The sequence below is a fragment of the Siphateles boraxobius genome, unplaced genomic scaffold (assembly GCF_051911475.1).
Source record: "Siphateles boraxobius isolate OS27281-9 unplaced genomic scaffold, OSU_SipBor_1 142, whole genome shotgun sequence".
Classification (NCBI taxonomy): Eukaryota; Metazoa; Chordata; class Actinopteri; order Cypriniformes; family Leuciscidae; genus Siphateles; species Siphateles boraxobius.
Genome location: NW_027508747.1, coordinates 675,395 through 698,542, shown reverse-complemented (window position 1 = coordinate 698,542; position 23,148 = coordinate 675,395). Strand labels below are relative to the sequence as shown.

At 42.6% G+C, this 23,148-nt stretch overlaps 1 protein-coding gene across 1 annotated transcript in view; it reads left to right on the top strand.

Annotated features, from left to right (window-relative positions):
* Window positions 1-23,148, top strand: part of dst (dystonin) — a 241,730-nt gene that overhangs the window by 39,730 nt on the left and 178,852 nt on the right. Inside the window, exons 3-5 of the mRNA XM_077230331.1 lie at window positions 10,279-10,340; window positions 20,498-20,587; window positions 22,834-22,941. Of these exons, the coding sequence (XP_077086446.1) occupies window positions 10,279-10,340; window positions 20,498-20,587; window positions 22,834-22,941 (260 nt within the window). The remainder of the gene's footprint in view (window positions 1-10,278; window positions 10,341-20,497; window positions 20,588-22,833; window positions 22,942-23,148) is intronic.

Genomic DNA, 23,148 nt, shown 5'->3' with positions numbered 1-23,148 from the left:
AATAAACATCCCTGGGTTAAACCTATATAGACTTTATATTCAAATTTACTTTGAATTTACTTTGAAAAAATCTAAAATGACATTTTTTTGCTTTGTGATCTTATTTTTTTTAAATAATTTATAGATATTTTTGCATTATCGGAAAAATACGAAATGTCTAAACGCTATAAAAGTGCTTGATTGCTATAAAAGTGATGTTTATCTTTTTTTATGCAAAATATAGAATTTAGATTTAGCTTGATAGTGGACTAATTGCTTAAGCTGTTTTTCTTTTTGTAAGTGTTGATGGTGTAAGGTTGTGTCTGAGGGTTTGTCCTGTTGTACTGTGATTTGTCTGTTTTCTGTGCTACTGTTATCATATCAACATGCTTTACAACTTATACTTTTCCTTTGAAAGAAAAGGTCAAATGTTGGTCAAGTGAATTTGATGTTTTTCTAGGATTACTTCATCACTTCACTCTTCAAGGCACACATGCTGCGTCCTGATGCTGTAGATTTACTGGATATTGTAACTTGAATACCCAAGGTTTTTGTTCTGGCCAGATATCATGCGATAAGCATCTGATTTGATGTGTGATGCGTGTCAGGCATTTCAAACACACACTATCACATATTTGTGATCATCTCTTTATCAGTGAATCCTGTCATTTCTGCAACACTAGCGGCACCAAATGCTTTTGGAAGACATTTTACCGATTCGTATTTTAAAAAATACAAAAGAAACCTTCAAACAATTCAATTCAGCTATTCAGCAACAATTACTGTGCACTCATGTACACATACACACATACACACACACCAGGAGACGCCTCATTCGCCTCTGTGATTTATGAACCGTAATGTGTTTATAAGTGATCTGTGGTATTGCAATAAAACAGTTTCAGTCACTCTCTGATTAATACATGTCATCAGGCACGGGCTTGTTTACTTTCGCACAGACTTTGAGTTGAGAAATATAAAATAATCTGTAAAGAGGCATGGCACTAATGAAGCGCCGCGCTGTAAAATGAGCTATTTATGAGTGTAAGTGACCTTGAACTCCTATTTATCTTAGCTATTATCATCTCCTGAAGTATTCACAGTAAGTTTATCTCAGTTTTATGGAGAGTTGACTCATTGGTCCAGTATGTGGAAGAATGCTGTGATTGGAGAGCGAGAAAACACATATTTGTGGCGTCCTGAAGGGGGCGCCGTTCACCTATCTGTTCCATCACTACCTCATTCTTCAAGAAAGCTTCGGCCTCAAGACTACTTTTATTTAAATGCAAGACCCATGAACATGCATTTGAATAATTTTAGGCCACAATAAGAATATTCTGTAAGTGTAATGTTTCTTGTGTAAAGTTGAGGATTTCTTTTGTTAAAATAACTTCCTCATCATTGATTATTATAACCAGTTACTAATGCTTGATTCTCCTTCAGCCATTATTTATGTATTCTGCAAGCGTAATCGTCTGATAACTCTGATGAAGCAAGTATTCGGCTGGTCATGTGATCTGAACATGCCGGACCTCATGACATTAAACAAAATTTCTTTTTTTTTCTTGTAAATTCATGTTAATTTTATGTTCAACTTTTTAATGAGTAAAATCCTGCAGAGAGACGGGGTATTGCTTGACAAACCTGTTTGGAAACAGTCATTATTTTTACTAGTGGTGTCGCCAGTAATGAGAAATTATATTCAAATTGAAAGTAAAAAAAATAAATAATGCAGCACATCAATTGTTTCTGGAGAGGGATAGTCCCCTACAATAGTCTCTAAATGTCACATCATGGAGGTTAAATGGATTGTGAGTGTCATTTCATGTTAACTTTATGGACACACAATTGTTCTGATGATCATTCATCTGTAGTGCTTCCATGTTTTAAAGAGCATTACATCTAGACATATCCTCATAGATGAGATCATATCCTGTAGGCTGATGACTTTAAATGCATTCATGAGGTGTAATAATGGATGACCTTGATTTTCCGCAGCACTAATTAAGTTACAGCTCACATTGACTGATTGCAATTAGGGCTGCACGTTTTCAAGTTTTTCATTAACCGTTAACCGAGGCCCTTAGCGGTTAATACTCGGTTAACCATAGTCTACGCGCCGCAACCCCGAGATAGAGACACACGAGAAAGGGGTAGTTCATTTTTAACACCTTTAATAACTGCACAAAACATCTTTAAATGTGTAAATATTGTTTTAGGCTACCTAATTCTGTGAATTACACTGCACAAACCAAAAGTACTACTGCCGAATGAAGAAGGGTCAGTTCTCCCCAGGACATAAAATATTCATTTTATTTTATTTTTCGTGTTTTCATGTATATGGAACAAACAATGGGACGTGGCAGTTCTGGAAGCGGCACTAAAACTTTCACAGAGACCTCAAACAGAATGCACAAAGCCTTTCTTTAAAGTGAATTTCGTTTTGTATTGTATCTTAATTTTAATCAATGTTTCATCAACCAATTACCTGGAAATAAGAAGTAAATATAGCAGACATTAGATAATACGGAGCCGCCGGCGCGTGAACTGGAGCTCATCTCATAAACGAATTCCGAAACTCAGCGTAGGCTATAAGGTAGCCTACTTGTCTCACAGACCTGAGAAATAAATCTATATTGAAATGTCTACTTTTAAACACAACAATTCAAAACGAAAGAAAACAGACTGCTCTCTGCTTATGTAATCTGTATGAAAAGTGCATTTCTCTCTGGCGCGTTCACTGCGAAGATCGCGAATCAGCATTGTCAACTTCATCTTTCCAGCTGAGTGAGCCTGCAAACAATTAAAATGTCTCCTTGCTATATTGGACATATTCATAATCATTACTTTTGCCTGTTCAGCTTTTAGGTTATTGGCAGCGCAACCCAGGCTACATTACATGAACGCGTCAGCACCGAAAACATGGAGATGGAGATTTTTTTTAAATAATCGCACAACCTATTTGATATTCCAATTAAATAGGCTACTCAGTTAGGCTACTCATCCCAACCAACTATTAAAAAAATGTTTACTTGTAAGCGGTCTTTTTACATGTTAGTTTTTTTCTGTGAGCGGGAATTGAAAACCAGGAGTGGACTGTTAGCGAAGTGATTACAGAATGCTTAGAGTGGAGAGAGGAACGTGCTTTCGCTCCACTCCAGGCTTTGATCACATCCCCCTCAGCAAGGTGAATACACCTCGTCTTTCCTTAATTTAAGACCTATTCAAACTAAAATTAAGACATTACACTATTTGAGAAATGAAAGCCTATTTACGGCCTTAAAATTATGAAAAGTGAACTTCTTGTGGACAATTCAAATGTCTGGGAGCGCTCTGGCGGTGCAAAAATGTATTACACCTAAATTCAATGCACGCCATTGACGCCACTTAACCGAGCAAACCGTGTTTCACTCGGTTACGCAATTTTTAACGGTTAATCGGTTAACCATGGACACCCCTAATTGCAATGAAATACTGCATACTGTAAACTGCCTCAGATTCTTTCTTAAAATGCAACCCTGAATATTTCAAACTGTAGCTTTGTCTATGTGTACTATAGTTTTGTCTATGTTGTTGTTCATTCATGAAGTGGCTTTCAGATATCTCAAAAATAATACAAATATGTGTTAAGAAAGAGTCAAAAGTCATGTTTGCAGAAATAAAACTTGTAAAAAGTCCCAAATAACTGGTTATTATATTTAGTATATTAGTATATTTTAAAATTGTCCAGTAAACATTGACACCTTTTGAATTCATAAGCAATATGACTAAATACAAACGGCAAAGTTTAGGAATCGCAAGCAGAAGTAAATGTCCTTCATTATTGTTTTTTGTGCAGGAGCAGAACCCAAAATGGCGATGGTTGACATAGTGATGATAACTATTGCAATGGTTTCATGGCTATAACCAAGAAAAAAAGAGACCAACAGCGTTTTATGTTCAATATTTTTGACGAAAGACTGGAAACCTATTATTGTCCAGCATTTCTTAGTCTGGTCTTTATGCCTTCGTTGAAAAGGACAGTAGAGAACCGACAGAAAGATGTTTTGAAAAATGTCTCTGTGTTGTTTTTGTCCATACAATGAAAGTCAGTGTATTCCAGTGTTGTTTTGGACCCCATTGACTTTCCTTTAATGGACAGAACCAGTAGAAACTGCCTTCAAAATATTTTCTTTTATGTGTGATTTGTATACGTACATTTCTGAAATACATAACTTAGACAGTGACATCTGATAACAGATCACTCTAAATTGTAATATTGGACTCAAACATTTTTTAAAGCTGCTTTGAAACGTTGTGTAATGTATAAAGCGCTAAACAAAAAAATGAGAATTAAATTGAATTGAATTCAGACGAAAGAAAGTCATACAGGTTTGTAAATGAGGACAGAAACCCTTTAATGCAAATGCACACTGGCATTGAAATACAATTTGATTGTCATTCCCATACACAACTGAAGTCTGTGTGTACAAAACAGGGTTAAACACTGTGTAAAGGAATTTAATCGCTCATCATTTCCTTAAAGGAACACAGGCTCGTTCATTGCTGTCCGTGAATCTGTTGCTCAGCACAATCATCATGTCCTCAGAGGCGCAGCTTTAGTAAAACTCACCGCATGAGCCGTCCTTACGTAAACATTCACCATGAAGCAGAGCCTGTGCTGGAAAACCTGACGGGACTCGTTCTAGACGGTTGTGAAGGAAACCTGAGGGAAAGCAAGGGAGTATCTGCGGGGAGACGAGTCCCGACTCACACACACTCTCGTCTGTGTAGACATGCACAGCGTTCTGCTGGAAACGCCAGAGCCGGGGACGATGAGGAGGGACGCTCTGCTGGTGAAGCTCATGTGCTGCATGGGTCAGTGGATTCCTCCTGGTTTTAGCTTGATTTCTTGCCGGATCTCTGTCAGTGCTGAAGGAGATTTGGCATGTTTCGCTGCTGCTGTCTGGCTGAGTTGACTGGTGTGACACGAACAGATTCATGCTTTGCTTTCTGGTAATTAGAGGTGTGGCTGTTGCTCATAATTGGGATTAAAGATTACAACAAACCCCAAACGATGTGTCCTTAAGTATGGCTGCGTCATGTATGTCGAGTTATTGGTTAATTGGCGGATTTTAGAGACTACTTTAATTCAGTGGGATTGATTGATGTTGGATATATATCGGCTGATATTGTATGCTTGATTGCGCTTGCTCTTTTCCTTGATGATTACATTTTGATTGCCAAAAAAATATTTAATGCAGAGCTGCAAGATTAACCGTTAAAAGATGGCTCTCGATTTAAACAATTACTCGACCTTGTTCCTAAATGACAACGATTTGCTTGTGTCTGTTAAACCTTTGACGAAATCTGATCCAGAGAGAGCAGTTGTCATGTACATTATAGGTATGAAACGGCTATTAAAAACTTTTTGTCATTGAATCATTCATTCAAGAGATTCTTCAGAAACGCTGATTTATACAGTAATTAACCCTCTGGGGACGGATTGGGCGGTACCGCCCAAAATGACATACTTTTAAAAATGTGTAATTATCTTAAAAACTATTAATGATAGAGTGGTGCGGTCTTTTTTGCACTATATACTATTACACAAACAGTGTTGAGTGGCAGAGACGACAGAAAGCGAACGGACGCGTCGAGTATAAACAAGGCTTTACGGAGCGAGAGCGCACAGAGATATGAGAGAGAGACAGAGCAATTATAATATATATATATATATATATATATACACATACAATTATAGCATTATTTATTGTTTTAGCACGTTTATGATGGCAAGCAGTAAACGATTTACGGTGGAACAAGCTCTGGAACAATTACTGGAGATTGACGAGGAGAAAGCATTGCTTAGAAGATTCTAGCAGAAAAACACCTGGGACTATTTGTAAATAAAGTTAAAATTTTCATTGTTCTTTACATATTTTATTTAACAATTACACATGTCTGTCAAGCAAAGGCTTTGACAAATATATTTTTTGTTCAAAAACTGTTCACTATTGTTGTGTGATGTGTGATTTACAGAAAAATAAATGCCAAAAATCATATTTCCGTTTTTGAAATTCTCTAGTTTATGGTAGGTACATTTTGACTCATATTCCTTTATAAACATATTACATGTGTGCTCATGTTAGCTTAGGGTCTTCTGAATCCATAGATACCAAACACATAGTGTTCCATCTCCATTACATATAGTTTATAAGCCCAAATGTAAAAATAGAGAAAACGGACCAAAAAGAGCTTAGTCCCCAGAGGGTTAAACAAGTGAAGTCTTTATGAGTGAGTCAGAGTCATTGAGTCATTCACTCTTAACCGTTTTGAAAAAAATATTAATTTAGATGAATTAAATGTTTTAAAGGGACTGCAGCAATTAACATTTTGTCAGAACCTTTAGTCAATTACATGTTATTTTGTTTAGTTGTCTGTTCAAAATCCTGGGAGAATCATGATCTCTGTACGAAACAAAAAGAAAATTGTGATTCTCAATTTATCTAGAATCATGTATCTCTAGTTTAGCGACACTGTTAAATGTAATATTTAGCAAAACACAAATAATGGTACATTTTTCATACTGTACATAATGATGTTGTCACGCCTAAATTCACGTGTAGCATTTTAAATGATTTTAAATATTATTCATATTTATATTTTTTTATTTATCAGATGACAAAGTAGTGTTGTTGTTTACTAAAACTAAAACTATTAAAAGTTTATTTAACTAATTTACATAAAACTTGAATAAAATAAAATGTAGATATTAAATGAAAAAATTAAACTTAGAAAATTATAATTAGAAGTAAATATAAATAAAATAATCTAAAAACAAAAACGAATAAAATGACAAAATCCCTAAAAAAATTACTACAATTTTAATGAAAATAGTAAATGCAAAATAAAAGCAAATTCAAAATTTTAGTTAACACTATAATAGTAAAACGAACACTAAAATATCACAGCACACTGTATATTTGCACCCTTTTTGCACATCAATTATGTTCTGATTGCTGTTATTGTGTCACATCATCACATTCAGCTTGTTAGGCGTTCTGGTCCTTTTTAAATGGATGTTAAATGGAAAAATATCCATAGCTGTGAAATAAACATGACATGCGTCGCATCGCACACCATTTTCAAATGTTTTTTTGCATGATCATTGTGCTAATCTTTGTAATATCTCAAATCATGCTGCATGTTGAGGCGAGCTGTGCCGTTACTTTTTCTAAACCATCAGACTTTCCTCCTGATGAATGACAGAATTCAGACAATCCCGTACACTTACATTAGTAGGAGAGAAGCATATCCAGAGAGCAGAGTATCATGTTCAGAAACCACCCAGTAAATAGTGAATGCATAGCAACACAAGTTTTCACAGGCAAACACCACAGTTTTCCCCTGAAACATGCAGTTTTAGTGTTAGCTGTAGGTCATCTCTGTTTTAATTGACAGATGGTGAAATAGTCCGGTTTTCTTCACGGTCTCTGTCAGAGAACAGGGCCTTTTCAAATATTAACGTGCAACACTTAACGACTGGTCAAGTAATGATGATGATGATGGTGATGATGATGATTATGTTTGATTCCGAGCAACTGCATGATGTTAAGCACTTTTTAAGTTTGCATCACTTTTTAAATGAAGATTTTTTTTTTTTATCACTGATGGGGTTTTGAAGTATTTCCATTGTACTGCTGGTTTATTAAAGGGGAACTTGGCAACTGTTCTAACTTAATAAAACCGTTTAGAAATCATTTGGATGGTTTAATAACCTGTTCTGGTGAGAATGGTGACTTTCCCCGCTCCCCCAACGTTCCCATGCGGAAAACCAACCTTGCAACATGAGGACTAACGTCCGTTTCTAACTAAATTGGAAATAGGAAGTCTCGTGTGAAGTGAGAACAAGCGAGAAACACGAACTGCTTTACGGCAATTCGACATAAACACACACACCGCCCTCAATGTGTGTGTGTGTGTGGTGTATTACCCACCTCGGTAGACACACTCCACACGATAAAGTTGGCCGGCTCTGATAATAACAAATGCACATGAGCAGCGATAGAAAGGGGGAGGAGTCAGTTTTTTTAACGAAAAAAAATATTTTTTTTACTTGTTGTGAAATATACAACCCACAGCTGTAGTGGAGCTCGTTGAGAAAACGTGCGACAACAAAAGTGAAAATCAGTGAAGAAATAGCTAGAGTTGCCGAGTTCCCCTTTAAAAGACGAGTCCTCTCACAGCTAAGCTGTCTGTGATGCGGCTCTGTCTGTTGCCGTGGACACAGGAAACAAAATACTGTGGTTGGGAGAGCTGTGTAATGGAAGAGGTGCCCGGGATTCAGTCTTCTTCTGTAATTAGCTTTCACATCCTGTCCAGAATTCTAGATTAGAAACATGACATTACAACATGACAGAAACCTCACATGCAGGGTTGCCGACTTCAGAAAAGAAAAATACGGGACGATCGTGGTTCTTTACAGGAACATAAGGGACACTCAAAATATTTGTACTGTATCACACAGTATATGTCATTTCAGTTTTGTTTGTGTTTAAAAGGTTCTCAGACATAAACACATTTGTTTTGCGTAACCTATTTATGTGCAATTAAATTCTAAAACGAATTTTTAGGTCACACAAAAAAAAAAAGTCACGTTACACACAAACCATAGTTAAAAATAATAGCATTTAACTGAAATAGAAAGCTTTTGTAACATTATACACTACCTTTTAAAGAAATGAAAGAAAGTAATAGCCTACTTTTATTCAACAAGGACACAAAAAATTATAAAAAGTGACAGTAAGACATTTATAATGTTGCAAAAGCTTTTTTATTTCAGATAAATCTCCTTTGAACCTTCATTAAACAATCCTGACTTTATTTTTAAACATTAATGATAATCAGAAGTGTTTCTTGAGCAGTAAATCACATCAGCATATTAATCGCTCAGGAAGATTTTATGTTTTGGACTCATGAACAATAATCACGTTGTTTGAATTCGCTAAAACTGATTTGCCGAATTAAAAACCCGGCCGGACAGTGAAAGGGAAAGGAAAGGAAAGGAAAACAATGATTTGTCCCAAAAGAATAATTTATTCTCAATGTAGAGTTTGTTATTGGTATGGTCTGATGTGCGTGAGCGCTGAGCGTGGGCTGTGATTGGATGATGACCGGTGTCGTGATCATTCTCAAGTGTCGTGTTGCTGTTGTATCAGCAATACGCTTATTTCACGCAGCCGTTATTTTGAAATCGTAAGCAAGATCGGAGCGGTGGGAAGAAAACCGGAAGTGTCGCCTTTAATCATAGGAGATCACGAATGCGATGGTGTATTGTTGTGTTTAATGTAGAAATGAGTTATTCTAAAACTGTACATACATGTCTTTCATACTTTAGACTATATACAGTGAAATTAATTTATAAATAAAATATTTATTTTATATATAATTCAGAAAGTAAAAAAAAGAAGCAGGAACGAACTATATACATATCCTATATTGGATATTAACATCCAATAGTGTAAATCGCGGCAGCAGCTTCAGGTTGTTTATCTTTACTTCCGGGGTTCTTCCCACCGGAGCCTCACTTTCGATTTCAAAATGGCGGCTGCGTGAAATAAGCGCATGGTTAGATCAGCATAGCAGTCAATAAACGGGACAAATAAATTAGGCCCAATATACGGGACATCCCGGGCTAATACGGGACAGTTGGCAAACCTACTCACATGCCAGCTAACATTAGTATGTTTTTCATAACTTATCATTAGTATTTTTTCCAGGTTGTAGCTTTTGTAAAACTAAGCAGAATTGGTACATACTATTTTAATCTAATGGCGTTTTCATATAAGACATTATATGTATATTTTATATTTTATACATTATATTTTCAGATTAATACATTAACAGGTCTTCCCACTTCTAGTTCAAGTATGGTTTTCTTTTTGAAATAAATACATTTTATGTAGTGATGCACTGAAATCAATTTTGCACAAAAACACCAAAACCAAAATTAAAGTTTACATTTAGTTAATGTTTAAATATATATTTTTTGGCGTGCAGGATATAAACACAGGAAGTGGTAATGGGAACAAAATTGTTTTAAAATAAGAGTCTAAATAAAACATAAACACAAACTAGTATCATGCTAGCCTAGCATTTGTTATATTGCTTTTAAAATCAATCATATTTACTGTAATACAATTAAATTATTCGTGCCATTGGTTGAGCCAGTATCAGGTGTAATAGACAACTGGATATGATGTCAATCCTAAATTTATTCTGAAAGCAGTTCTAACATCAATCCCTCTTGTTTTTCAGATGAAAGAGACAGAGTCCAGAAAAAGACTTTCACAAAATGGATCAATCAGCACCTCTTTAAGGTACGTGTGTTTTTCTTGTTTTTATGGCATTGGGGTTGTGTATCAGTGCACATTACTGTGGTGACTGTTGGTTGAAGAAACAGAACAATATGTTGTGATCTGAATTATAGAAGCAAACAAACAATTATAAATGTACGAACAGTGAACTCTGAAAAGGAAGGTGTTAACATGTGCTTTAGTTCTGTTTGGGAGGGACCTGGAAACGCTTCATTAATCCTTCAGGTGTGCCAAAGTCTTCAGGGCATTTACAGGACAACTTTGATTTCAAAAAAGAGTCCCATAATAAATGTTAGATCATATGATGTTTGTTAACTGTGAAGCACATGCTGGCATGCCAGAATATCCCATGATATGCAGAATATACCATTTCTTCTATAAAAAGAAGTCATCTAGCTCATTTTGACTAACAGGTATAATATTACTCAGTCAAACCTGTTTTATTTTTTTTTTAATTTTCCATATGAGGTTCAACTACCTTTTCAAGTTTCTGCAAAATGTTTTGTATCCATTTAGACTTTATTTTAGGCACTCATAGGCAACAAACTTATCCAGGGTGGCAAGTAACGGCATGTCAGGTGATTTTCAATTTAAGACACATCTGCAATCAGATAAATGACTTCATAGTCAGATTTGTTTTTATTACTGTCATTTTAATTACTGTCAATAAGGTAGCAAGATAATTCACCATAAAGAAAAAACTAGTAACAACATGTTGGATAATTTGATATGATAATTATTATAGTTCACTCTGTATAAAGTTCTATATGACTTGACTGAAGTGTTCAGAGAGGATTATTATGTATTAGGGGTGTAATAGTACATGAATTCGTCTCGGTACAGACGTCACGTTTCGATTCATACAGTCATATGATGAATACAGTCAGTCACAGGTGATACACTCCAGTCCAGAAGGGGGCGCACGCGGTAATGCAACGCTGTTTGCTAACCGCCACAACAGGAAAAAGAGCAGAAGAAGAAGAGATGATCTATGACCAACCCAAACGAGTTCAGATAGCACACAAGAGCTTGCTATAAGCCCAGATGCTAATGAGTTTCCATTCATTTTTTTGATGTGCTCCACTAACTTCACGAAGGGAAACCAGGACGGCAGAAAGAAGCATCAATGATTTGTTTTATTGAGATCACACAAATAAAAACAGACCCTTTACAGTTTCCAATGATGTCTTACTCTAATCTGTATGACCATAAATGACAGAGTATTTTAAGTTGTTTCTGCTGTTATAATGAGGCAGAATCATTTGGCATTGTGTCGATTTGTGTCATGGAAGGTCTCACTACAGTCCAGTGATGAAATACGCGTGTCCTGGAAATGGGAAGCATCAGGTGCCACTTTACTCATTGTGGAAATGTGAAGTAGACTCTTTTTCTCCTTCTCGCTTATCTTTCTGTGATTTCTTGAAAAAGCATTATATTGAACTTTGTGCATATGCCATTGTCACCGCATGTGAATGAATGTGAATCTCTGTTTAAGTCAGCACAGAAGACGCGGCGGGTACACACATAGTCATGTTGTAAATAAGACAACATCTGAATTGACCCTTGGCTAAGCCCCGCCCTCCCTAGTTACTGTTGCTACGCCTGACAAGCTTTCACACCTGGCACGTCTATTACAGTGTGTATGCACCGGTGTCAGACATTCCCAATGAGATAATTAGTAATTTTTGGCGAACATGTGAAATATCTGAGAGAGCAAGACAAAAGGAACTGCAGTGTGCATTCGAGGGATATATCCACGACATAATATGCAACCGATTAGAGAATAATTTCATAAAAATTGAAGCTAAAGCCTATAGCCCCAGCGAAAGCAGCGCCTCATACGCTGACCATTCAAATGGGAAAAACACAAATTGAGGAACAGCTATGTTCGTGCACAGCAGGGTGAGTGAAAATAATCTAATAATTATAAATCAAACAGCTTATCCATAAATCTTGTGGAATAACACTAACACCGGGAGAGTCGCGATCGGATTGGGTTAAAGTTACTCAGTCAGGGGTAGTTGGCCGTCGATTAACAAAATGCTGAAATATATTTTAAAGTATGTCATTGAGCCTCCGTCTATCTTTAATCGTCTTATTTTACATTAAAATATATGCATTATGAACAAAGAACCGTCATTATTTCCAAGCAATATGTGTTTTTGTTAATCCTGTGGACATGTAGTTGTGAATGGGATCACACACACTGCTTATCCATCATTTCTCCCCTCGGCTTTTAGATTTTCGGGAAGGAAAAAAATTCCACTCCCCCGTCCAAACTTTTATGATACCGGGTATCAGATTTGCACAATCCATACGCACAACGCTTCGGCATGTTTCCCTCGCTCGAAAGCTTGCCAGACCTTGCACGCCTAGTTACGGTTGCTAAGACACGATTGGCCAGTGGCGGTTTTCGGGTGTGGCTTAGCGAAGGCTTAATTGCAAACCCCTTCATGTTGTGGTTGTTGTTGTTGTTACTTGTTTTTGGCGTATACCCACCAAAGCAACACAATTGCCATAGAAACCAATGCATATATTCCGGAAAACGAAAGAGCGCCACGGGACACACAAATCTGAACTGAACCGTTGTGATACACATTGTGGACAGTCAATAATTTAGTTCAGATTCCAATCGGATACACAAATAATCATATTAAAGACTTTGTTTAGACTCTGTAAAGTTGTGCGCTTTACTACAGCCACACATCAGTGACAGTTGGACAATATAACAAAAAATCATATCAATATTTTTCAGCACAGATATCAGTATTATTACACGTTTTACAGTATTGGAGTCACCTCTACTACTAATATTTGTTATGCTGACTAGCAGCTCATGGTAAAGTGTACCGGACTGACCCAGATCCCAAGTTTAAAACATCTATTTTAGTCATGCAGCTGTGGTTGCTGGGAATTATGAACACGAGGACCCGGGTGAAAGCAGGTCAGTAAGGCAGAGAGGGACTTCAGCAGTGTGGCATTCAGGACCAGCGCTGGACGACTGTCATACATAAACGAAAGGCTTTCGGATAAGACGTCTGTCGTCGTTACCAGCGTCTCACGGGAGCGCTAGTGTTTACTGTTGGGAAACACTACAACCCTGTATGTGTATGTGAGGGATAAAAGAGCTTTCAGCACAGCAGAACAGATGATTCATTGTGAAAAACATCCTCTTACAATGGTCAAACACCATTCCTGAGTACTCGTTTGCAACAAGCAATGACTATTTGACCATGACTAAATGATTAATATCTGTTCTTTTCACAGTACGTGCAGATATGAACTGGTTTGGCATTTGTCAGATCTTCTGATGAGTTTAAACAGGCCTTTTTCAAGGTGCACTGGTGTCTCACAATCATGAAATGAGTGTGATCAGGTCCTTTGTCTTGTACAGTTTTTATCAATCGCTTTGACTCCATTCTCAATTGACACTTTTTTTTCTCTGTAAACAATAAGTTCAGATCTCTGAACAATTAGTTTCTTGTTCACATCAGATTTGAATTTCTTATTGATTTAAGCAAATTGCATGTGCTTTGGCACATGTGAGTAAAAGAGTATGTACAATTGTCTACAACTTGCACAATGACTAAATGCATACGGCTTGTCAAATATTTTCAAATTTTGAAATATCATTCATTGCTGGGGATGATTCCCAGTGAAAGGATCCCCTGCGCGTCCTTAAAGGAAACTTATTTATGACATGATTTTCATAAATTCTCCTGTATTATAGATAGATTGATAGATAGATAGATAGAAAGATAGATCAATTGATAGATAGATAGATAGATAGATAGATAGACTCCATTATTTCACACTTGTAACTAATTTAATGTTAAATATTGAATGATTCTTGACTGCTATTCATTTGATTTTTAGAATATGAAATCAATTATGGACCAAAACAAATAATTCATTATTCGAAAACGTCTCGGTTACGTATGTAACCCTCGTTCCCTGAGTAGGGAACGGAGACGTTACGTCGGATGACGACGAATGGGGTTTCGCTTAGAAAGCCTATCAACTTCGAGTATTACAAAACGAGCCAATGGCAAAGAAATGCCATGGGTCTGCGGAATTTGCATGACGTAACTCCGCCCCACCTCGTGGGTATAAAAGGAGGACGCCAGCAACAGGCAGATATGTTTCTTCGCTGAGGAGACAAGACTGAGCTCAGGAGATCCCCGCGGTACAGCGGAAAGTGGCAGGCAGACGTAACGTCTCCGTTCCCTACTCAGGGAACGAGGGTTACATACGTAACCGAGACGTTCCCTTTCGTTGTCACTCCGAGTTACGTCGGATGACGACGAATGGGGTTACCAGTCTAATCACGCCACCCTCTCAGCTGTCTTCCAGTGCCCTGCGTAAATCTGAGATCCCTGTCGTGAGACTGGCACGGACGAAGGACTCCTATTTAGCACAGGAATACCAAGGTACACTGGGGAGCATATCCCAAAGTTTAGGGGAAATATGCAATTACTGCCAACCCAGAGGGGGGGGACTTAGAGAATACACATATGACCCGAAGGAGACATATGGAGAACACTGGGGTGTCCAACCGCAGGTGGAATATTTCAACCCCAGGGGAGGCAAGGTGGCTTGCCAAGGGAAAGACACATGCTCAAGAGGCTTACAGTGGAAATACACATGTGGGGGTCGCTCAGGGGAGGGACCATGCACACGGGAGGCACCTAGCCGACGCACAGGCAATAGACACTGGCGCCAACGTCAGGAGTGCTGGAGGAACTCAGGGCTTTTCGGGGAAGCTCACCTGAGGAGAATATCGCACGTATCCAGTCCGTGGAGTGGAATGGCGAGCAAGCGAAGACACCTGAGCGGGTCCAGTACTAGCTGGTTGAAGCGAGTACATGAGAGGACACTGGCTCCACTCGGAGATTGTAGAATCTGGCGAATGTGTTAGGTGTCGCCCAGCCTGCAGCTCTGCAGATGTCTGTTAGCGAGGCGCCATGCGCTAGAGCCCAAGAGGATGCCACACTCCGGGTGGAGTGGGCGGTCACACCAAGGGGGCACGGTCGACCTTGCTGCTGGTATGCCAAGGCAATGGCGTCCACTATCCAGTGAGACAACCTTTGCTTGGAGAGAGCCTTTCCCTTCAGCTTCCCACCATAACAGACAAAGAGCTGGTCTGAGGTCCTGAAACACTGCGTCCTGTCTACATAGGCGCGGAGGGCGCGAACTGGACAGAGCAGTGCCAAGGCTGGGTCTGCCTCCTCCGGGGGCAGCGCTTGCAGGTTCACCACCTGGTCCCGGAAGGGAGTGGTAGGAACCTTGGGCACATATCCAGGCCGGGGTCTCAGGATCACGTGAGAGTAAGCCGGCCCAAATTCCAGGCACGCTTCGTCAACCGAGAATGCATGCAAGTCCCCCACCCTCTTGATGGAGGCCAATGCAACCAGGAGCGCTGTCTTCATAGACAGGAACTTAAGCTCCACTGATTGCAAAGGCTCAAAGGGAGCACTCCGCAGGGCAGTTAGAACCACTGAGAGGTCCCAAGAGGGAACGAGAGGAGGACGAGGAGGATTCAGTCTCCTCGCTCCTCTCAGGAACCTGATGATCAGGTCGTGCCTTCCAACAGACTTACCTTCGACTGGGTCATGGTGTGCGGCAATAGCGGCAACATAGACTTTCAGGGTGGAGGGAGACAGCCTTCGCTCCAGCCTATCTTGAAGGAAGGAAAGCACGACACTAATCGAACATCTCCGGGGGTCTTCTTGAAGAGAAGAGCACCAGTTGACGAAGAGGTTCCACTTCAACGCGTAGACGTGTCTCGTGGACGACGCTCTAGCGGAAGTGATGGTGGCCGCCACCGTAGGTGGAAGGGTACTCAAACCTGCTTCGTCCCGTCCAGGAGCCACACGTGGAGGTTCCAAAGATCGGGACGAGGGTGCCATAGGGTGCCCCGTCCCTGAGAAAGGAGGTCCTTCCTCAGGGGAATCGGCCAGGGAGGTGCTGTCGCGAGGAGTACTAGTTCGGAGAACCAGGTCCGGGCGGGCCAGTATGGCGCGACCAGAATGACCTGCTCCTCGTCCTCCCTGACCTTGCGCAGGGTCTGCGCAAGAAGGCTCACTGGGGGAAACGCATATTTGCGGCCCCGCGGCCAGCTGTGCGCCAGTGCATCCGTGCCGAGCGTGCTCTCGGTCAGGGAATAATACAGGGCGCAATGGGTCGAGTCGTGAGAGGCAAACAGATCTATCTGTGCGTCCCCGAACTGGTCCCAAATCAGCTGAACCGACTGGGGATGGAGTCGCCAATCTCCCGGGAGGGGCTGAAGCCGTGAGAGCTCGTCGGCTGCACAGTTCAGGGCTCCGGGGATGTAAATGGCATGAAGCGACCTCAGATGCTTCTGACTCCATATGAGGAGGTGGCGGGCGAGTTGCGACATACGGCGGGAGCGTAGACCACCTTGATGGTTGATGTACGCTACAGTGGCGGTATTGTCTGAACGGACTAGTACGTGTTGGTTCTTGAGCACGGCCCGGAAGCGGCGCAGAGCAAGACGTACGGCCAGGAACTCGAGGCAATTGATGTGCCAGAGGCGGCGGGGTCTTGTCCAGGAGCCCGCGGCAGCACGTCCATTGCACATGGCACCCCAGCCCGTGGAGGAGGCATCTGTCGTTACAACAACATGCCGCGAAGCTCGTTCCAGGGGCACTCCGGCCCGTAGAAAACTGAGGTCCGACCACGGGGTGAAGGTCTGACGGCAGGACGGAGTAACAGTTACTCGGAAGGTGCCGTGTTGCCATGCCCACCTCGGGACTCGGTCGCGAAGCCAAAGCTGAAGCGGTCTCATATGAAGCAATCCGAGCGGTGTTGCCACGGCTGCAGATGCCATATGCCCCAGGAGCCTCTGAAAGAGTTTCAGTGGAACCGTACTCTTGCCCTCAAACTGTCTCAGGCAAGTCAGCAGTGACTGCGCGCGCTCGCTCGTAAGCTGCGCGGACATGGCGACCGAGTCGATGTCCATACCGAGAAAAGAGATCCTCTGCACGGGGCAAAGTTTGCTCTTTTCCCAGTTGACCCGAAGGCCCAGACGAGCTAGGTGCCGGAGCACTAGGTCCCTGTGTTTGCATACCTGGTCTCGAGAGTGAGCTAGGATCAGCCAGTCGTCGATGTAGTTCAGGATACGAACGCCGTGTTCCCGAAGGGGAACAAGGGCTGCCTCGATGACCTTCGTGAAGACGCGAGGAGACAGGGCTAGCCCGAAAGGGAGAACCGCGTACTGGTATGCCTGCCCCTCGAAGGCAAACCGAAGGAACGGTCTGTGTCGAGGGAGAATGGAGACATGAAAGTAGGCGTCCTTCAGGTCGATTGCTGCAAACCAATCCTGGGGCCGCACACATCCGAGAATGTGTTTGGCAGTGAGCATCTTGAACGGCAGCCTGTGAAGGGAACGGTTCAGCACACGCAGGTCCAGGATTGGTCGTAACCCACCGGTTTTCTTGGGGACAATGAAGTACGGGCTGTAGAAGCCGGTCCTCATCTCGGCCGGAGGGACGGTCTCGATCGCACCCTTCGCCAGCAGGGTGGCGATCTCTGCTCTCATGATAGGGGCGTTGCCACCGACCAAAGTGGAGCGGACTCCCCTGAAGCGGGGAGGAGACCGCACGAACTGAATCGCGTAGCCGAGCCTGATCGTCCGTGCGACCCAGCGGGACAGGAGGGGGAGCTCTAGCCAGGCTCCCAAAAACTGTACCAGCGGGGTCATACGGACCACAGACTTCCCACCGATGGTGCAGCAGGGCGGAATGACTGGCCCGGACGTGGACGGCATAGTGGCCCGGTGTGGGGGCACAGTCATTAACCGCGCCCTGACAGAGGAGACCAGGGAAGGAAGAACGTTCCACGGGGGTCTGCTCTGCCAGGGGGCTGGCGACAGAGGCGGAAGGGAGCGGCACGGTCCGGGGACGGCGCGCGCTGCCAACCGGCTCTGGGACAGAGGGGGACGAGGGGTGCACGGCTCGGAGGCGGCGCACCGTGTCGTCCGAGAACTCTGTGTGCTCAGGGATGGGAATGTTACTTCTTTCTTTAACCACATTAGGGTGCTGCCCACCCGTGGGTGAGCAGCGGGGAGTGGAGAACAAAAGATTCTCCCCCGGCCCTCCACCGGGGGAAGGAGTGGTCCTGCTACCATCTCCTGAGAAGTAATTTTCAGCATCCCTGAGCAGCCCGTCTCAGGAGCGCCGCTTGGCCCGGCGTTTAGCGGGGGGCGGGGCTGGAGAGGGCTGGGGCGCCTTCTTACGGCTTCCTCCGCGACCGGGCCTGGGTGGAGGCTGCTGCTTGGGCCGGGCGGGAGGGGCGGGAGCCGCAGGAGGGCGCCCTCGGCGGCGAACAGACTGAGGGATCTGCCCGGTCGGCTGGGTGGAGGCAGCAGCGGGCCGTCGGGGCAGAATGTGCCTAATGGCCTCAGTCTGTTTCTGGGCGGTGGAGAACTGTTGGGCGAAGTCCTCCACCGCACCGCCGAATAGGCCGGCCTGGGACATGGGGGAGTCGAGCAGGCGAGAGCGCTCAGCGTCCCGCATGTCAGCCAGGTTCAGCCACAAGTGTCTCTCCTGGACCACAGCTGTGGACATCACCAGACCCAGGGAGCGTGCGGTCACCTTCGTCGCCCGGAGGGCGAGGTCGGTGGCGGCGCGCAGCTCATCGAAGAGCCCTGGGTCCGTCCTACCCTCGTGCATGTCCCTTAGCATCTGCGCCTGATAGACCTGCAGAGTGGCCATGGCATGCAAAGAGGCAGCCGCCTGTCCCGCCGCTCTGTAGGACTTCGCCACTAGGGTAGACGAGAACCTACAGGCCTTGGATGGGTGCTTAGGCTCGCCGCGAGAAGAGGCACTCTGAGGACACAACTGCATCGCAACAGAGCGCTCAACCGGGGGGAGCCCAGTGTACCCACGGGCGGCTGCCCCATCGAGGGGAGGAAAGGCGGATGAAATCAACGAGCGGTCGCGGGAAGACATGGGAGTCTTCCAGGACTTCGAGATTTCATCATGCACGTCCGGGAAGAAAGGTATTGGGGCAGGCTGAGGACGGGAAGCCACAGCTGCACCCAAAAACCAATCGTCCAGCCGCCCGGGAAAGCATGGCCGTCATCTCTGGATCAGACTGAGCCACAGCCGTATTCACACCCGAGGGTGGCAGCTGTGACGAGTCGTCACTTCCAGACGAATCAGACCCGCCTAGTGATGCTGCGATCAACATCGCATCTTCCTCTGGAGCGCCAAAGGACACCCGCGGGACCTCAAAGGACGGTCCCGCGATGATCCCCTGAACGCTCGCGGGTTGCAACACTGGAGAAGGTGCTGCGGGGCACGGACACATAGTCGGCGCTTTGTTCCACACAGTCACCCTCAGATCACCCTGGCCACCAGCCGAAGTAGAGCCTCTCGAGGAGGCGCTAGATCGGGGTGTGGATGAGGGGACTCTCACTCTTGCGAGATCCTTGAGTCTCGATCTAAGTGTTGCGATGGTCAGGTTCCCACAGAAAGAACATGACTCATCCACGAGCGCTGCTTTAGCGTGATCAAAGCCCAAACACACCAAGCAGCGCTCGTGCCCATCAGAGTCAGACACCAGTCGACCGCAACCAGAAGTGCACGGGCGAGGCATCTTTAAAAAGACGTGCCGCGTGCAAGCTCTTTTTGTGAGAGAAACTCAGTGCTGAAGCGCCCGCGGAGAACACACTCGCTGGCAAACCACGCTCAGATAAGCAGGAAGTGTGCACTCGCCGGGAGATCGCCGTCACACCAACACTGGAGAGTTGCTCGTCTCGTAAGAAGCTGACAATCAGAGATAGCTTAAGGAGTGAAGAATTACACTTGGCTCCGAAGCGAAAACATATCTGCCTGTTGCTGGCGTCCTCCTTTTATACCCACGAGGTGGGGCGGAGTTACGTCATGCAAATTCCGCAGACCCATGGCATTTCTTTGCCATTGGCTCGTTTTGTAATACTCGAAGTTGATAGGCTTTCTAAGCGAAACCCCATTCGTCGTCATCCGACGTAACTCGGAGTGACAACGAAAGGGAACCCATGTTTCAAGATCAGTGCATATGCATTGGCAGGATTTGTAAATATGCACCAAGAAAATCTGTGAATTGTTACACCCCTAATTGATGTTTTCATACAATCTCTTCTCACTTTGTGGCAGGTACGAAAGCACGTGAACGACCTGTATGAAGATTTGCGAGATGGACATAACCTGATCTCCCTTTTGGAGGTGTTGTCCGGTGAGACACTGGTGAGTATTGTTCAATAATCACTGAAACTGAAACACACTTGAAAAGCAGTCTTGAAGCGGGATTCTTGAACACGTGTGCAGTCACTTGCTGTTTTAGAAGGGGGCATCTTAGATTCACCATCCACACCAGTCCACATCTGTGTGTGTGTGTGTGTGTTACTAATCCAGCAGGCCGATTAAATGCTCACACACTGAAAAGCTTTGCTAAAAGTGACGTAACCAGTTCCTGCACACTCATGCTTTACAGCAGCTAAAACATCAGTGTTAATAGTGTAATATGTGAACTTGCTTATGCATATTTACACGCTAGTGTACAACAAACCCTTCATATTCACACTATAATAGCAGTTTTACATTAATTCAGGTCCAGTTGTGTATTGTGTTACAATACATTCAGTGTCAGCTTTGGGGGAATTCTCATTCAGCATCAGATGTGCTGTACAGTACACTAGCTGATTATATTTGATAGGTCTGGGATTGTGTGTAATATATTTTTAAGACCTCATGAAATAATTTTGTGGCTTTTAGTCAATGCCTGTTAGATGACAAAGACAGTATGCTGGTCTAGCCATATTTTACTGGGCTGTGACTTAAACTTAATGACTTTAGGTGACAAACAAATAAACAATGACAAACAAATTAACAGACAAAAAAACAAAAAAACAAACAAACGTTCCTTCCCTAACTTCCTGTCTAATTGTAAATACATCATCACAACAGGAAGAAAAATTGTATTCAACCCGTTTAATGGGGGCATTAAAACTCAGGGACAGCAGTATGTCAAACAACTGGGTCAGTGCCTAAGATTAATGCCTGTACACGTCACATGGAAACCTTCACGAGAGCATCAGCATTCTTTTGAAGGTTCAGCAGTTTGTCAGACTTGTGAAGAAGTGAGATCTTTCATTTTAGAAAATAGTTCACAATTACTTATCTAGCAGAAAATGTTTTTAAAACCATCAGCAATTAATCCTAAGAGAAATGTAAGTAATAATTCATTCTTCTGATTGTGAGTTGAATATTATAATTTAGATATAAACCATATATAGACCATAGCAAATTTGGAGTTTCTATCTTTCTTCTAGCGCCACCAATGGGCCAAAGATGCACTGATGTTTGCACTAATAACTTTTAAACTCTAAGGCCTAGAAAGAAAATCCTTTTTCCCCTCTGGATCCAGAGCATGCCATGTTTACAATTACCTCCGCCCTAAAAAAGAAGTCCAACATTTTAACTTGAACAAATTTTGACCAACTTTCCCCAAATTTTGCTTAGATGATGGTGCGGCTGAGCCAAAAACAAATATCACTTTTTTGCAATATACAAAATCGTTCCTGACAAATTTTCTTATGATTTTGATGACAATCGCGCCAAAGTGGGCGTAAGGCTGTATCTCTGCACCGCTTTGGCTTTTTGGGACGAAACTTGAATCTGACGTCAAAAGTAGGGCTGCACGATTTGGGCAAAATGACATATTGCGATTATTGAGGTCAATATTGCGATTGCGATGTAATAAACAAATGGTTTCATGAGTCAACTTGCTTGGTTCTTAAGGAAAATGCACACACAGATTAGTGATAATTCTGAAATGTGTATTTCTTAACTCAAACTAGCAACAACAACTAAATGATTGATAACACCTATAATGATCAATAAGCCATTTATGTCTGGATAAAAATGCCCCCCCTCCCTCTCCCACCACAATTTTGATCATAAATTATAGCCATCCAACATTACAGTGATTCCATCATTACAATTGAAAGCTATAAAAAATTTTTTAAAACATTTATTAGGCTTCAAAAAATATAACAACTTCCTTTCTAACAGGACATATACAGAAATGTATATACATATATATAAAACTAATACATATTAGTTTTAGTCTGGATCAAATTATTGACATAACACCTACATTTATTCGTTTAGAAGATTATTTTATCCGAAGCATCTTAGAAATCAGAAACTCTGTTAAAACTGAGGGACTGAGTTTATTTTGACTGAGAATTCCTCCAAAAGCTTTTAGTGTGTTAAGTCCGGTCATTTTGTGATGTGAGTCTTTAGTTTGGCTGCGGACAGACCTTCTCATCACTTTAGAGAAGTGCCCCCTTTCTTTTGTTGACACCCTGTTTCTTTTCCTCCTTGTCTTTTGTCCTTCTCATTTTCTTCTTCTGTCCATCTCTTATGTGTCCACCTGTTTCTGTGTCTGTATGTGTGTCTCTCTCTCGTGCTCACGTTCTCACGGTAAGCCAAGGGAGCGTGATTTTCTGAAGACGTTACGGTTGGTGAGTGCGGCTGACGCATGCACGGTTGAGCGGCATGGACGTGACCACGATGATGATGATGAGGATAAGGGGGTATGTGTGGACACGTGTCCTCCTGCCCCCTCAGTAACAGGACTAATGTAGCGAGTGGTGTGATATTAACTGGAGTGCTGAACCCAGAGAAGCTAAGCTTCTCATCAGTGGACTGTAGGCATCTAGAACATTCCCCATATTTACAAATTCACCTGATAGTTAGGTTGAAGCCAGAGGGATGGGTAAATATCATGTTCATAATCACCA